Genomic DNA, 16,203 nt, shown 5'->3' with positions numbered 1-16,203 from the left:
AAAATTTCGGCGCCACACAATATCTCCAACATTAAAAGAATGAACCCGTTTACGGAGATCATAATTCTTAGCATTAGATTGGTGCGCCTGGCGCAATCGAGGACCCACATTCCTTCGGGCATCTCCCAACTGTTTTAATCTCTCCTTCAAACCCAGAGGAGGTCGGATATTTACCACAGAATACTGATCTGAGTCCGTGATCATTTCCATCCCAAAATTTATAAAATAGGGCGACATTTTAGTACCCTCATGTATGGCTGAATTCATCGCACACTGAACCTGATAAATATGATCTCCCCATTCCTTGTGGTGTTTCTTAATATAAGCCCGCATTGAGGTGATCAAAGTACGGTTTGCACGCTCTGTGGGATTGGACTGGGGATGATACAGTGGCGTTTTCCAATGCTGAACGCCATATCCTTGGAGGAAGGATTTGAATAATTTGGACTCAAATTGTACTCCATTATCTGAAAGAATGATTTGGGGAATGCCGAAAACACAAAACACACGATTCTCAAGCACCCCGACGAGCTGTGGAGCTTTGGCATTCCTTAAAGGAAAAGCCAGGACAAATTTCGAAAACCTATCCACCACAACTAAAATATCAGTATAGCCTTTGGAGGTTTTAACTAAAGGACCAATGTAATCTAAAGATATGGTCTGCCAGGGCCTCGTTGCCTCCACAAATTTTCCCATAGGGGGAGCTAAAGGCACATTTGGGGCTTTTGAGGCTTTGCAAATCTGGCAGTCCTTTACATATTTGCCGACCTCCTTTCTCATTTTTGGCCAATAATAAAGGGTGGAAATACGGTTAAGAGTTTTGAAATATCCAAAATGTCCAGCTCTTGGCTCATCGTGGTACTTCCGCATCACATCAACGCGATCCTCTTTGGGAACCACCAACTTCCACCGATGCTCCACCACACCCACATCGTTGAGCACTCTGCAGAGCTTATACAGCCTTCCATCTTCCACCTTGTAATCGGGAAGCTTCTCAGGGGTCTGTGTGGCCTTCTCGAAGAGGGAACTGTACCACTTGTCCTGAACTTGGGCGACGGAGCTGATGTCGAAGCATCTTGACAGAGCATCAGGGACTATGTTTTCTCTTCCTGGCCGATGTCTCACCTCAAAATCGAACTCTTGCAACCTCAATATCCAGCGAGCAAGACGGCCACGAGCCTCCTTCTGCCTCAACAGCCATTGTAATGCTGAGTGGTCTGTTTCTACCACAAAACGGGCCCCCACAAGATACTGGCGGAATTTTTCAATGCTGTACAGCACACCCAGAAGCTCCTGCTCCGTGGTGGTGTAATTTTTCTCGGCGGCCGTGAACTTCCTCGACATATAGGCAATTACCCGCTCCTTATCATCCTCCCCCTGCACGAGAACGCCTCCACATCCGAAGTCGCTACTGTCTGTCTTCACTCGGAAGGGTTTGGAATAATCGGCGGTGGCCAGTATAGGCGCGGAAATCAGGGCACGCTTGAGATCCTCAAAGGCACGGTCAGCCTCAGGTGACCACTCAATTGATTTGGGTTTTCCTTTGAGAAGATTGGTGAGGGGCAGAATGGTGGTTGAAAAATTTGGGATGAACTTGCGATACCAGGACATCATTCCAATTACCTGGCGGAGTCCCTTCACCGTGCGCGGAGGGGTGAGTTGAATGATGGCATCAATCTTCTCTGTGTTGGTAGAGATTCCCTCTGAAGAAATTGTTAATCCCAAAAAGCTCAACTCGGGGACACAGAATTTTGATTTCGCCAAATTGATCGTGAGATTGGCGGCTTTGAGCCTCTTCGCAACTTCTCCCAACATCCGCACATGTGTCTCGAAGTCAGGTGTCACGACCAGCACATCATCCAGGTAATAATACACAAAGGGCTCCAGATCATGCCCCAACACCAGTGACATCAACCTTGCCATAGTCATGGGAGAATTGACTAGCCCAAAAGGAGTTCGTTGAAAACAATATAACTTCCTTCCAGGTAACGCAAAGGCCGTTTTCTGCTGATCCTGGGGATCCAAAGGGATCTGGAAAAATGCTTCTGACAGATCAATGCTGGATAAGTACTGCGTGCCAGACAGCTGGGACAAAATCGCCTCAATATGGGGCAAGGGGAATGTGTCCCTCACGGTGACATTGTTTAATCCTCGCGCATCCAAACAAAATCGAATCCGCCCATCCTTCTTGTCGCGAATTGTGACCGGGTTCAACCACGGAGTGGGCTCGCATTCCCTAATCACGCCACGTTTCAGCAGACGATCCAATTCCACATCCACAGCCTTCATCAGGTGGGTTGGAACCGGATAACACCGTTGGTGCACAGGTGCGTTGTCGAGAGTATCAATTTTGTGGGTGATCAGATGAGTGCGTCCAAAATTATCCTCCGTGGTGATGGGAAATTGAGGGATAACTTCATCTAATCCGGCGCGTTCCTCGCTGCTGAGAATCACCGGATGTCGACTTAAAGCATCACACCTCTGTGGATTTGGCTTGACTATCCTCACGTCAAACTTCATCCAAAAATCCACTCCCAGAATCAATGGCGAATGCAAATCGGGGACAATGAGGACAGGTAAAAGGTGTGTTCTGCCATCAAAGGTGATTGGAACATCGACGAGTTCGGTGCACTCATGCATGCTGCCGTCTGCAGTTCGGACAAAAGTTAATTTTGATGCTACACGAGATATTAAACGACTTCCCTTCAATAATTCCTCCGATCCTTTTCCCAAACACGTGTGAGTTGCTCCACTATCCAGCAGTCCAATCACATCGCGATCAAAAATTCTCACCGCGGCGTAAGGTCGACGATCATCCTCATCAGGAGTGCCTAACGGCCTGTCGTCCACCTCACAAATTGTGACAACACTGCAGCTGAAATCCTGAGCAATCCTTGGGTGAAAAATCGGAAGGGGTTCACTGAAGTCGATTAAATCCGCACATCCCATTGTATCTGCAGCAAAATCTATCAATGTATATTCTCCAGCTGATTTAATAACATCCAGAGTTGTAACAGAGACAGATGAATTGAGTGCTTCCTCACCAGAAGATGACAAATCAACTCCATTAACCTCTTCCACATCCTCAAAAATAGGAATTTTCTGCAATACGCGGTCTAATTCTTCGTCCACTGCAGAATAACTTTGAAAATCCACCGCGAATGCTTCAAATTCATCAAAAATATATTCATCGACAATATCCAAATCTTCATCTATGTTATCGACAACTTTGGGGTTCTTCTTGTGTTTATTCATCTTCTTGTGCTTTTCTTTTGGAGTTTGAGGGATTGTAGGTGATATACCGGCGTCCACCATCCCTCCTAGTGTCCCGGAGATCCTTCCCCCGAACATGTAGGGCAATCTCTCCTCGTCACATTGGCTGCACCACAACCATAGCATATGATCCTCGCACGGCGAGGCTGTGTGCATTGATCTAAAGGATGATATCCAATGTAACAATTGAGACACAGGGAAGAATTAGCCTGTGGACGTCTTTGAGTGGCTTGGGTGTTCTGATCAGTGTTCCTCCTGTTGTTGTTTCGAGGATTATTCCTTCGCGGAGGATCATTGGTTCTCACTGTTTCCACAGCATTGATGCGCGATTGTCTTTGACGCGCAGAGTCCTCACTCGCGATAAGCATATTATTTTCAATCACACGGAGAGCACTTTCTAATTCAGACACAGATGTAAACTCCCGCAATAAAATTGATTCCCTGATCCTTGGGGCGAGATTTCGACGAATCATCTGAATCTGCGTGTTCTCATCTAATGGCACATCTAACTCACGAAACAATGCACGCACATCCGCGATAAACACACCCACTCGTTCACCTTCACGTTGTTTTCTGTCCTCTAATCTCCTACGCACTGATAAATCACAATCAGACCTATCAAAGGTGGTTCTTATTGCACGCGAAAAGTCCTCCCAGGTTGAGAAAAGTTCACAACTCTTGAACCATCTTAATGCATCACCACACAAACATAAGTGCACACTTGATAACACCGAATCAGCTGCCACTCTCTGCGCACTAGCCATTCTCTCCATTTCACGCAAAAATGTTCCAACGCGTGCTCCCTTAAGATCACCAGAGAACGTGATCCCCCAATCCTTCAATGGGATGGGTTTAAAGGTGGTGAGATTGCTAGCTGGAGGAGCAACAGTGGTCACCACAGATGTATCAAGGCTCCTAGGCTGAGATTGTACTTCCGACTGTGGATTGCCAGCATCCTGTGGCACATCCTGTCCACCGACAGCTCCCATTTCTTCAGGAATACTTTCCATAGAATGGTATGTCGTTGTGTTCAGAGCCGCAGCATTCAAATTCGCAGCAAAATTCCTCGAAGGTCCCGCGCGTGGGAGTCGCGGAAGTTGTGGCGTTTGCTCGTGCCGAGCTCTGGGGGTTACTTGAGGAGCATTATGGAACTGCAGTAGTGACATCTTGTCCACCAAGGTGTTCATTGTGGAGGCCAGAGTGTTCATTTGATGATTCATCCTGTCGCTGTTTCCTTGGAAGGTTTCAAACATCTCTCTGTTCCTTTCCTCCTGTTGCCTTAAGAACCTCTCGGTGGTTGTTCCCAAGGTCTCAACAAGGTGTCTGTTTTCCTCGCACTCTCGCTCCAATCGCAAGAAACGTTCTTCCCATCTATTGATTGCAATCCCACGACCACTTCCCATCAGAGGAGTTCGCGGAATCCTTGATTCTTGTGGTGTGCTGGCCACCGAAACAGTTGGTGGCTGTTGGCTTGTGGATGGTGGTTGTTCCACAGAACTGGGTGGTGGTTGTGCAACAGCACTGGGTGGTGGCTGTGCAACAGCACTTGGTGGTGGCTGGTTCCCGGAGGGATTCTTTCGCGTCCCGACCATATTGACAAAATCGAAATGAAAATCAGAAATTTTTCAAGAAAAATCGAAGAAAAAAAAACCTTCAAAGGGAGAACCAAACTCAATCCCCAATCAAGAAAAATCCCAAAAATAATTTTTCTATATATTTTCCTTTTATTGGATCCATCAAAATAATCCATAAAATATTCTCAAATCTTAAATTAATACAAAATGTTCAGCACAAAGAACGTGAGCAATGCAAGCTACACGTGAAAATTTTCTCCAAAAAAGACTAGAGAAATCTCCCTTATCCCTTCATTGCCCGCAGGACGCAGCACGCGAGAAAGGCAGGTCACAAATGGTCCAGCAAATTTCGCTCAACCCGCTTAATCGATTGCCTAAGCAAGATGCGAGGAGCAAAAAATAAAAGGGCACCTGCCCCCGCCAAGCCCACAGCGCATGCCCCACAGTAAATGCCAAGATAGGGAAACTCTTAATTATTTGAATTGAAATCTAAATTAAAATCAATATCCTGGAAGGGGATTTCCTCACTTCCCAAAAAAAAAAAAGAAAAATCGGAGAAAAAGAAAAAAAAATTCTCCAAGCTCCGGATGGCTTTCAACAACTCCCGGATGATTCTGAAAAACTCCCGGATGGATCTCAAAAGTCTCAAATGACTTTCAGAGAACCCCCAAATTGAGACTTTGATCAAGGTGACCGGAAAAAGAAATTTTTGCAAAAGTGCAGTTGCCAAAATCAAAAAATTATTTTATTTGCAAAGGCAATTTTAATTTTTGACCATCAAAAAATATTTGAAAAGCTCTCCCCAATACTACTTGTGCTATGTATAGCGGGATCCGTAAGGGAAACTTCAAAGGTATCCCCGCCGACAATGGCCAAAATATATTTCTGCACAAAGGCCCCCAAATGATCGCTCAATACCTATTGTTTGGGGGTTGCGGTTTTCTGAGAATCGCAAGGAGACAAAGCACAAAACTTCACAAATTTTTGTACGGCACAAAATCAATTTTACTTATTCCTCAGCAAAGGCTAAATTTTATGGGAATTTTCAGAATTTTCCAATGAATCAAATTATAATTTTACTCTATGCAACACTGATACTCTTTAGGGCTACTTGCGTGAGTTCCAGCGGTGGTTGGGCGCCATATAAGATTCAAAACCCTCCCTCGACTAGCTCAGGGGGTAGTTTATTCTTCACTCAGGTTACAGGGCTTTGACTCTTCTTCTCCTCACAAAAGGATTCTCTCCAGCGGGTGTCTCGATCTACGGTGGTTTCTCTTCCTGCTGCTGTTGTGATCTCCTTCGGGGATCTCCTACTCTCCACCGACGTTCAGGGGCTCGCCTGCTGACTTCTTCTGTGCAATATTTCCCTCACAGGATATGTGGGTGCGTTTCAATTCTCGCTGTGTGAGATCTGGCTCACCTGAGGAACCGTGTGATAGCGTTTCTATGAGCGCTGGCAATTGACGACCAGGCCACAGACTTCTCCGCGCACCAAAGGTGGCGATAGAGATGTTCCCAGGCAAATCCGGCAATTGACGACCGGCAGGTGAGCTTTGGCTCTTCCACGGGGCCCGTATGTGCTGGATTCAGGCAATTGGCGACCTGAATATCTCGTCAGAGGAATACTTCCCTTGTCCTGCTGACGCTTCCGGCTATTGGCGACCGGGGAAAGCACTTTTCCTTGCCAGTAAGACTGGCAATCTAACGTCCAGACACAGGCGGCAATTGACGACCGACCTCTGTGTCCGATTCGAGCCTGTGAGATGCGCCAAATCTTCCAACTGATTCTCCCCAATCTCCTGGCGGGTTCCCTTGGCGTGAATCTCTCCGACGCAGCTGATGCAATTCCTGGGACGACACAATTCCACTTCCGGCGTCTTCTTTTGGCGGGACACAGATGCTGCAGTTCCGGGGAAGGCACAAATTCACTCCCGGCGTCTTCGACACTCTTGTAGATCTCACTGGACAGAATTCTACTCCAGACTGAACTTCGTTCCCTGTGGGGATGGAAAATTTATAACTAAAAGTAGCACACAAATACATACAAAGAACATATATCATGCACACACTCTTCGGCTTCCTTCGTCGTTTTGGAGACATTTTGACAGAATAAAAGTTAACCTCCCAAAAGCCAAGTTCAAAATTTTTTCGCACGTTACAGATTGGTGTAGATGTAGGAGATTACAAAGACACTGGTTATCACAAACCACTCAATTATATTTTCCGCTTGGGTGACGTAATGCCGGAAGGAGGAATATCCGGTGATACCAAAAAGTTTACGGAATATCTCGAAGATTGTTATCGCCACAAGAACCCACCATTGCATTTCCATCACAAATGGATTATTCCGCAGCATATCTCCCAAGATTGATTGTTTCTGACACAACTCTTGCTCTTGGATTGTCTCTTCCATGTCCTTACTCCCATTGTAGCAATTGTGAGCAAGTGCCGTGAGCACGTACAGTGTGAGGAAGAGAACAAACATGAAGCAGAAGACAAGACGTCCAATGTAGTATTTGCGAATTTTTCCCCATTTTATATAGAGGAAAGCACTGCAGAGTGGATGCTGGAGGAATTCCTTCTGCCCCTCATCTACAAAGGTATTCAGGTAGTTTATTTCCCGCGGATAGGAGAGGTGCAGGAGTTGCCGAAAATCCAATTCAAGCTCAACCTCCCTGTTTGCTGTATCCTGGCTGTGATGGAGTGTTATAGCTGCATCCAATTTGTGTGTAACCATCGCAAGAGATGCTGGAGTTTTCCGCGTGATCACATTCAAAGCCGAAGTTCCTTTCTTGGATTTCGTGGAAACATCAGCTCCGTGAAAAATCAACATTTCCACGCACTGTGCCAACCCGTCGAGGGCAGCAAGATGAAGTGCCGTAAACCCATAGACATCCTGATGATTGACATTTGCACCCCAAGCTATGAGATGTTCAAGAATATCAAAAGCAGCCTCGGATTTCCCAATTCCCGCATGAAGAGAAGTTCTCTCATCGTAATCCTCAGCATTTGGATCTGCGCCACCGAGTCGCAGAAGAACTTCGCAACATTCCAAACTAGCTGCTCGTGCAGCGAGATGAAGTGGTGTAAATCCCCGATGATTCTTCAGTTTTGCATCAGCTCCTTTGGCCAGGAGCAGAGCCACACACTCAGCATTCCCACCATCTGCAGCTAGGTGCAGAGCTGTGGATTCCTTTTCGCGAATGCAAATTCTTATATTTGGATCAGCATCCTTGGCGGAGAGTAGAGCTTCGAGGCACTGTGTATGCCCAAGATCAGCTGCCAAATGAATGGGATTCGTCCCATTGGACTTGACGGAATTCACATCAGCCCCGTATGCAATGAAGAGCTTAACGCAATCCACGGCATTAGCACGGACAGCACAGTGCAAGAGGGATTCCTCGTAGTTGTGCGTTAGATGCTGCCTCTTTGTATTAATATCCACGCATGCACCATTCTGCAGGAGTACCCCAGCAGCTTCCACGCTATTCCCAAAGGCAGCACAGTGGAGCGGAGTGTAGCACTTTGTTTGCAAATTCACATCAACACCCAAATTCACGAGGAACTTTGTACACTTCACGCAACCACTAAATGCCGCCAAGTGGAGTGCTGATATTCCATTGATATCACTGAAATTCACATCGGCACCCGTGTCGATGAACTCCTCCAACAAATCCCAGCGCCTCAGATATGCTGCCCAGAGTAAGCTCAAGTTCCGCTCAATTTTCGTAGCTGTTGCAAAAATATCCACAACATCCGTACTGAGGATCTTCTTCTGCTCAATATCCTCAAAGAGCTTCAAACGTCCACTTGTGACCTTCATCTGCTCCAGGAGACTTATCCTCAGCGTATCACTGCATATTTGCACACTCAGCTCACTGCTGGGCTCCTCGAAGCTATCATACATACTGGGTGCACTCTCAGCCGGCGGTGATGGCCCAACTTCCATATATTCAAATCCCTCAGATGGGTATTGTTCTTCCAGCATTGCTTGAGGATCGTTGCGCCAGCGCACCATCATTTGCGGTGCCATCGTCTTGAATCTGCACCAGAGAAGGAAGAAGAAAAGTCGACCCTTGAGAATTTTTTGTGAAGAATAATTTTTTTTGCCACCCCCACAAGTCGTCCTAACTTCCACGCAAATAATCCCTCACCTTGGTGACATCGACAGTGGAATGTGTTCATTCTCAACAGCTATGCTGGCTGCTCGCGTTGATCGTCGACGCTTTGACTTAATCACTGATTCTTTGTGTCCAGAATTTTCCATTATCTTCACACTGTATACCCTCATAAATTGACCAAAGAGAAATCTTTGGACCCACAATCACTACACAGATAATTTCACCATCATCGCGCTTGATCTTCAACGAGATTCACTATAAATATCTTTTTGTTGTACACATATAAAAAGAAATCATATATGAGGGGGTGGAGGGAGAGCTCCACAGTGAGACACGGATACGATCCTCTCGCTCCAGCAATCCTCAAAAGACTAACTGCAAAATTGCTCTCAAGATGTTCTCTCCCCTCCTTTTGGGTACAAACTTTAATATATAGCAATCAACTTGAGGCTGTGATTATTGAATTGTTAGAGACAATTGTTATCACTGGTGATATACAAGTGGTGGGTTTCATATGGAGTGGGCAATATAAGCGCAAAATTTTAAGCTGGTGGTTAACCATAACAATAATATACACAATGAATGACCAAACACCACGAGATACACTCGTTGACTGAAGAAAATGCACTCAAGAAATACTTCCGAGAGCCTCTCAAGAGCAATCTCACAAGATCTTCAGACATTCGCGAAGGTTATTTGATAAATTTGTACAAGATCGTTTTTTATTTGTTTGATAATCTTGGTTTTATTTCATAATCATGTTAATTCTTTAGTTTAGCTGTCTGTATAAGATCAGAACTAATAACCTTTCAATCTTAAGTAGAAGAAAACTAGTAAAAAAAAAATTAAATTTGTTGAGATTCGAACTCATGCAAGTCAGATTGTTAAGCTACAGCTTTGATCATTACACTAAAAATCAATCAAAGTATTCATACATTGAACTTGAACATTAAGTTCGAATTTAAGTAATGAGCTTCTTTATTTTGTTTTTTTTTTTTTGGAAATCGATAATTCGGTATTTAGCAAGAGTATAGAAGGATATTTGCAGCAAAATGCTTCATTTTACAGGATCTTTAGATAATTTTAAGCTCTGCAACTCCCAGAACGATGAGAGAAACTTGAAAGCTCAATCTGAACTCCATAAGACAACTCGACTATATCAAAAAAAAATTCTGAATTAAATTAAATTTCCAAAAACTTATCAAATCACCCACATTGTAGATTATTTGGACGAGAACCTCATTTTTGTTCAAATTTGTTTATGTTTTCTCCTTGTCGCTGTCTCAAGAAGATAATATTTTTTTGCGCTTATGCAAGTTCTCGCGCAGGGATTAGTTAAAAAATTCAGCAAAATAAATAAAATAAGTGGCATAAATTTCTCCTAGACGGATGAATGATAATAATTTTTGGAGATTGATGATCGCATTAGAGATCATCTTTCACTGCGCTATAGCGCCCCAAAAAGTCCGAATTTTCACTTTTTTTCGCAGTCTCTCACACAATACCACACCCCCGCATATACGCGGGATCATTGTCACATTCAATTGGCCCAGACCAAACTCATATGATCTCTGTGCGTCACACACAAGATGCCCGCGCGAGGATCATGATCAATTGTGTGGGGGATTCCGCGCGCGAACGTACGTGTACGAAAAAAAATACTGCAAAAAATGCCTTAATTTGTTGCAATCTCGCTGTAGGCAGGCCTGTGTATGCGAAATCTTCTTGATTAAATATTTAACATTGTGGCTAGACCGCGTGTTGTATGACAGAGATTTAGGAAAAGAAATCACATGTCGTGGGAATTTTGAAATTTTTTTTTATGTACTCTACCAGTAGCAAAAATTCATCACAAACAAAAATCAAAACACATAATTTATGATTTTTTGATTATATCTCTATGCAGGTTCTTCTCGCTGAGCGACAGTGCTTGTGTGACAAAATCTCCGCGAAGGAAAATTAAATAAGTAAATATTTTAACAGTCGCATTTTTCTGCAGAAAAAATGTCTTTATTTGCATAAGGGAGTAAATTTTTTAATGCAATTGTAAATTGTTTACATTTATTTTATTTTCCTGTTATACAATTTCTTCGCTTTTCTTTACACATTTTTGCACAGAAAAAAAGACAAAGGTAACATTAACAGAGTAAAAATTAGCATTTAATACAAATTAATATAAATTCAGAAATCGGCATCAATATAAAAATACAATTTTGGCAAATCTCTTTTTTGTCCTTTTCCTCCCAACTTCTTCAATTTATTTTTATTATTCTTTCATTCGTATATTTCTTTGCATCTCTTCACATAAATCCTTTCTTATACATTAATACACACAAAAAAAGTAAGATCTACAGAGATTTTACATTAAGAATAAAATATTACATTCCGTTTATCACATTAATTTTAAAATAAAAATGTTGAATATTCAACATTCTTTTCATGTACAAATATTTCTTCATTTTTTTCCATCTTCTTTCTTCTCTTGGTCCATCCTCCTCTTCGCAGTGCCAAAAAGTCCGAGAATTGAGACTTTTTGGAGGAATATTTCAAGCTGCAATGATTCGAAGACACCGAAGAATCCCGCTTTTGAGAAAGATTTTTGATTTTTTCTTTTGCAAAAAAAAATGAGAGAAAAAGAGAAATCAGTCTCTGTACCATTGAATGGTTGTGTCTCGATCACCAAGATCAATCACTTCTTCCCATGACTCTTGTGATTGGTATTGTGCTGATTCTTGGACAGGAGTGTCATCACTTGATCAATAAGTGCATGATTCTGATGCAGAATCGCTTTGAGCTCCTTCACCTCATTCGTGAGCATTTCAATCTTTTCCGCACTCTCTTCCACCTTTGTTGTCAATGTGCAAATACTTTCTGTCTCAAAGCCGCAATCTGATTCCCCGGAGCGTATATTGACGTTATTATTGTCCACCATGAGCTTTCCCTCGGCCACTTTGGCATCCAACTTTATTGGGTTCTTGTAGGAGAAGTACGTTGCCGTGGAATTTCGCGCTGAAATTGTATGGCCAAAATGCTTCCTCTGCCGCCCAACTTCATATGCGGCTTTGAGAATGTCACGGGGAAGACGCTTTTCGCCGGGATTGAGGGGTTTAACACACAGTACCACACGATAAGCCTGAGGCGAGACGAGAGCTGTATTGTGGAGCAATCTCCTCAGCCAGGCAGGTAAATAACCGTTGAAGAGGGCAGATTCTATATAGGAGATAAGTTTGGTCTGTCGTACGAGTTTTGAAAGTTCTGCAGACACCTTTAGTGCTTGAATATCATGCACGGCAATTCCCACGAGGAGATTCATCAGGATCACCGTGACAAACAGTAGGAAAAGCACAAAGGTGATCTGTGCACTGATTTCCAGCAAAAACGGCGGATCCTTGTCGTCGGGATCATTTGTTAGCAATGAGAGATCTTGCTCACCAATCATAAGCACAAGAACCGATATGAAACCCATAAAGGGATTTGCAAAGAGCGACGATGATGGGAAGATCACACAGAAGCTAATCGTGAATCCAATCAACATGCATGAGTAAGCCATAAAGAGTTTTGCAAATTCCCCTTGAACTTTCGTGTACATGGCCACGTAGGCCCCAAAGACAGGCAACTGCCCAATCATCAGCATGAGATTTGTCCATCCCAAGAGCACTGCAAAGGCTCCAATGTGATTCTGCCATGTATACGTGCGATGTGTATAGATGTAGGAAATGACGAAGACACTAACAATGACGAACCATTCGATAAGATTCTCAAATTGTGTCACATACTGCCGAAATGAGGAAAATCCACTGATACCACAGAGTTTACGGAAAATTTCCACTATTGTTATGGCCACGAGTACCCACCATTGCATCTCAATCACAAAGGGATTATTGCGTAGCATATTCCCCAGTATTGATTGCTTCTGGCACAACTCCTGCTCCTGAATCTCCTCCTCCATTTCTTTGCTGCTATTATAGCAATTGTGAGCAAGTGCCGTGAGCACATACAGTGTGAGGAAGAGAACAAACATGAAGCAGAAGACAAGACGCCCGATGTAGTATTTGCGAATTTTCCCCCATTTAATGTAGAGGAAAGCACTGCAGAGTGGATGCTGGAGGAATTCTTTCTGCCCCTCATCCACAAAGGTATTCATGTAGCTAATTTCACGTGGATGACAATACTGCAGGAGTTGCCGAAAGTCAAGTTCAAGCTCAACTTCCCTGTTAGCTGTATCGTGACTCTGATGGCATGTAATAGCCGCATCAAGCTTCTGACTAATCATCTGCAGGGATGCTGGAGTTTTGCGCGTGATCACATTCAGTGCCGAAGTTCCTTTCTTGGATTTTGTCGTCACGTCGGCTCCGTGAAATATTAAAACTTCCACACACTGTGCCAACCCATCCAGAGCAGCTAGATGCAGAGCCGTGAACCCATAGACATCTTTGTGATTTATATTTGCACCCCAAGCTATGAGAGTCTCCAGAATATCCAGAGCTTGATCGGATTTCCCAATTGCAGCATGAAGGGCGGTTCTGTGATCAAAATCCTCCGCATTGGGATCAGCATTCCCTGTCCTCAGGAGGGATTCGCAGCACTCCAGGCTCGCTGATCGAGCTGCTAGATGCAGAGCTGTGAACCCCCGATGATTCCTCAATTTAACATCAGCCCCCTTGCCAAGGAGGAGATTAATGCACTCAACATTCCCCTCATCGGCAGCTAGATGCAATGCCGTGGATTCCTTATCGCGAATGCAATTTTTAATATTGACGTCAGCCGCCTTTGTCTCCAGCAGCACCTCGAGACACTGCACATGACCCAGATAGGCGGCCAAGTGTATGGGATTTGTCCCATTGGGTTTGAGGGAGTTCACATCAGCCCCCTCAGCTATAAACAACCTCACGCAATCCACGGCATTAGCACGGACAGCACAGTGGAGGAGACTCTCTTCGCAATCCTGCTTTGCCGTCACCGTTGCAATATTGGCGCCACTATTGATGAGCATTTTTGCTGTCTCGGGGGAATTCCCAAATGCAGCACAATGCAGAGGCGTGTAGCATTTCGTTTGGAGATTCACGTCAATTCCGCACGATATCAAGAAAGCCGTACACCTCACACAACCACTAAATGCCGCCAAATGGAGTGCCGAAATCCCATTGGGGTCCGTGTAGTGGAGATCAGCACCAGCCTCGAGGAGTCCCTCGAGGAGGTCCCACCGTTTGAGGTAGGCCGCCCAGAGAAATGCAATATTCTTCTCAATTTTTGACACATTCCTAAATGACTCAACTGCATTCTCCGTCGTTATGCTACGCTGCTCAATGTCTTCGAGAACCTTCACTCGCCCATTGCACGTCTTCATTTGATCGAGAAGATTCCCACGAATTGTCTCACTGCATATTTGTACACTCAACTCCGTGCTGGGTTCCTCGAAGCTATCATACATACTGGGTGCACTCTCAGCTGGGGGTGATGGACCCACTTCCATGTACTCAAATCCCTCACCTTGATCCTCCATCATGGCCTGAGGATCATTTCGCCAGCGCACCATCATTGTTGGTGCCACGGTCTTGAACCTGTTTTGCGCAAAAAGAACAAAAAATTCTTTCTAGAATAAAAGATTTTATGGAAAATACGGCAAAATTCTCGCCGAATTCCCAGGAGTCGATCACCGAAAGCTATAAAATTGATTTTGATCTTTTTTTTTATTATGCGTGAACGCAATACATAAAAACCGCATGTTGGAAGGTAAAAAAAAACTGATCATGATCTTGAGATATAGAGAGAAAAATATAGTTTTATTTTTTTGTAGGAAGTTTTCTCTCCCCTCCCGTGCAACAGCCTATTGCATGCCCTTTTAGCATGATGATCGCATATTGCACAACACCGAATCATTTAAATCAATTCCGATGCTCCGGTGATCTTTTCAATCGGGATCTAAAGTTCACAATAGCTTTAAAAAAAAAAGCCCACACAAACACACCTTGGTGATGTTGGTGAAAAGGGTGAAGCTTCATTGTCTATCGCAACACTCGCAGCTCTGGAGAATCTTCGCATTTTTTGGCGATTTACCGCCGTGGCATCACTAAAAGCAGGATTATCCATTTGTGCTTCCTTCGTCGTCGTTTCACTATCATAAAATCACTCTCATATCACATTTAAAAAACAAAAATTTCCACAAAAATTTTCTCTTTTAGCTCTTTCACTGCAACAACCCCCGAAAAAAAAATTCGCAAAAACTTTGAACTTGTGCAAGAAAACTTTTTGCCCTCGATCGCGTTGAACTTTAAAACTTGACTCTTCCTCTTTGGGGCCAATGGTATATAGAGACTTTTTGTTCTCTCTTCTTCTTTCGTTTACGTCTTGGGGAGTTTTTGAGTTTTGCATCCAACCAAGAGCAGAGTTTGCTTCCAACTGAAACACCAATTGCTGGAGATCACAGACACATTAGGTGCGACCACTCCAGGGCTCTCACACTCTCGCATATACGGAGGCTCCACTTGAAATTCTCTCTCACTACATGTGGGAACATAGCGTTTGGGGCTTTGGCCAGCACGGGGAGCTCCTCCACCTTTGAAAGTTTCTCTCTCTCTCGTATTCTCTTGGCCCGGTGTGGGATCTCCCATACACACCTTTTGGCTCACCTGAGAGAGGTATTTTGTATACATATAGTTTCAATTTTCACGGTGTCGCAGTCGAAATTTCTTGCAAATCTCTCGTAGCAGTGCTACCTCTCGTGCGATCGCGAGACATCCCGTGGACGATCAGCAATATGGCTTGTATTGTAAGAGATTGAATGGATAAGCACACGGCAAAATTTCCGCTTCACACAATTTGGGGCCACTCACAGAGAGACCTCTCAGCTTATTTCCATTTTCTCAAAGAAATCCACCAAAAAAAAAACTTTGTCTTTGCTGTATTTGTGCTGCCGAAGAATCCACAAATACACCTTCACGATAAAAACATATTCAGGTGTAATAAAACTTTTACTAAATTCATCTTGCTTCGTTTTTTTTGCACACCTTTGGCGACTCAGAGAAAAATCCCCACATTTTGTGATTATAAATTCCTTTGAGCGTTGTGACAAAAAAAGCGCGTGTATAGAGCTCCTTTTGGGGGGATTCTTGGAAACATATTCGTTGCTTTATCTCTCCCAAAAAACATCCAAATCCATTGATTGAATGTAAAAATAATAAATAAAAAAAAAACATTCAACACTTCTTCGAAAATACTGCAAGTCCCACGACTTT

The 16,203-nt window shown here is 43.8% G+C and overlaps 3 protein-coding genes across 4 annotated transcripts in view; 1 reads left to right on the top strand and 2 right to left on the bottom strand.

The window, feature by feature from the left end:
* The window catches only part of LOC129794187 (poly(A) RNA polymerase gld-2 homolog B-like), a 255,708-nt gene that overhangs the window by 210,032 nt on the left and 29,473 nt on the right, over positions 1–16,203 (top strand). The window lies entirely within an intron of this gene.
* Positions 1–16,203, bottom strand: part of LOC129794579 (28S ribosomal protein S9, mitochondrial) — a 42,824-nt gene that overhangs the window by 8,153 nt on the left and 18,468 nt on the right. The gene's annotated exons all lie outside the window — the stretch shown is intronic.
* Positions 4,975–15,395, bottom strand: LOC129796859 (uncharacterized). Its single transcript, XM_055838984.1, has 4 exons — positions 14,937–15,395; positions 11,661–14,529; positions 9,002–9,165; positions 4,975–8,890 (listed from the first exon to the last, which is right to left on the bottom strand). The coding sequence occupies exons 1-4, from the start codon at positions 15,056–15,058 to the stop codon at positions 7,003–7,005; spliced, it is 5,043 nt and encodes a 1,680-aa protein (XP_055694959.1). The 5' UTR covers positions 15,059–15,395; the 3' UTR covers positions 4,975–7,002.

Source organism: Lutzomyia longipalpis, chromosome 1 (genome assembly GCF_024334085.1).
Source record: "Lutzomyia longipalpis isolate SR_M1_2022 chromosome 1, ASM2433408v1".
NCBI classification, from domain to species: Eukaryota; Metazoa; Arthropoda; class Insecta; order Diptera; family Psychodidae; genus Lutzomyia; species Lutzomyia longipalpis.
This window is presented reverse-complemented; position numbering and strand designations above follow the sequence as displayed.

What these genes read in the sequence shown, in the direction of transcription:
- LOC129796859 (XM_055838984.1), bottom strand. Translation starts at nt 15,058, where the DNA reads ATGGATAATCCTGCTTTTAGTGATGCCACGGCGGTAAATCGCCAAAAA. An exon ending in ACAAGAGTCATGGGAAGAAG is followed by an intron (nt 9,166 to 11,660) that starts TGATTGATCTTG and finishes TAGTGATTGTGG; the next exon opens with GTCCAAAGATTTCTCTTTGG. An exon ending in CCACTGTCGATGTCACCAAG is followed by an intron (nt 8,891 to 9,001) that starts GTGAGGGATTAT and finishes TCTCTGGTGCAG; the next exon opens with ATTCAAGACGATGGCACCGC.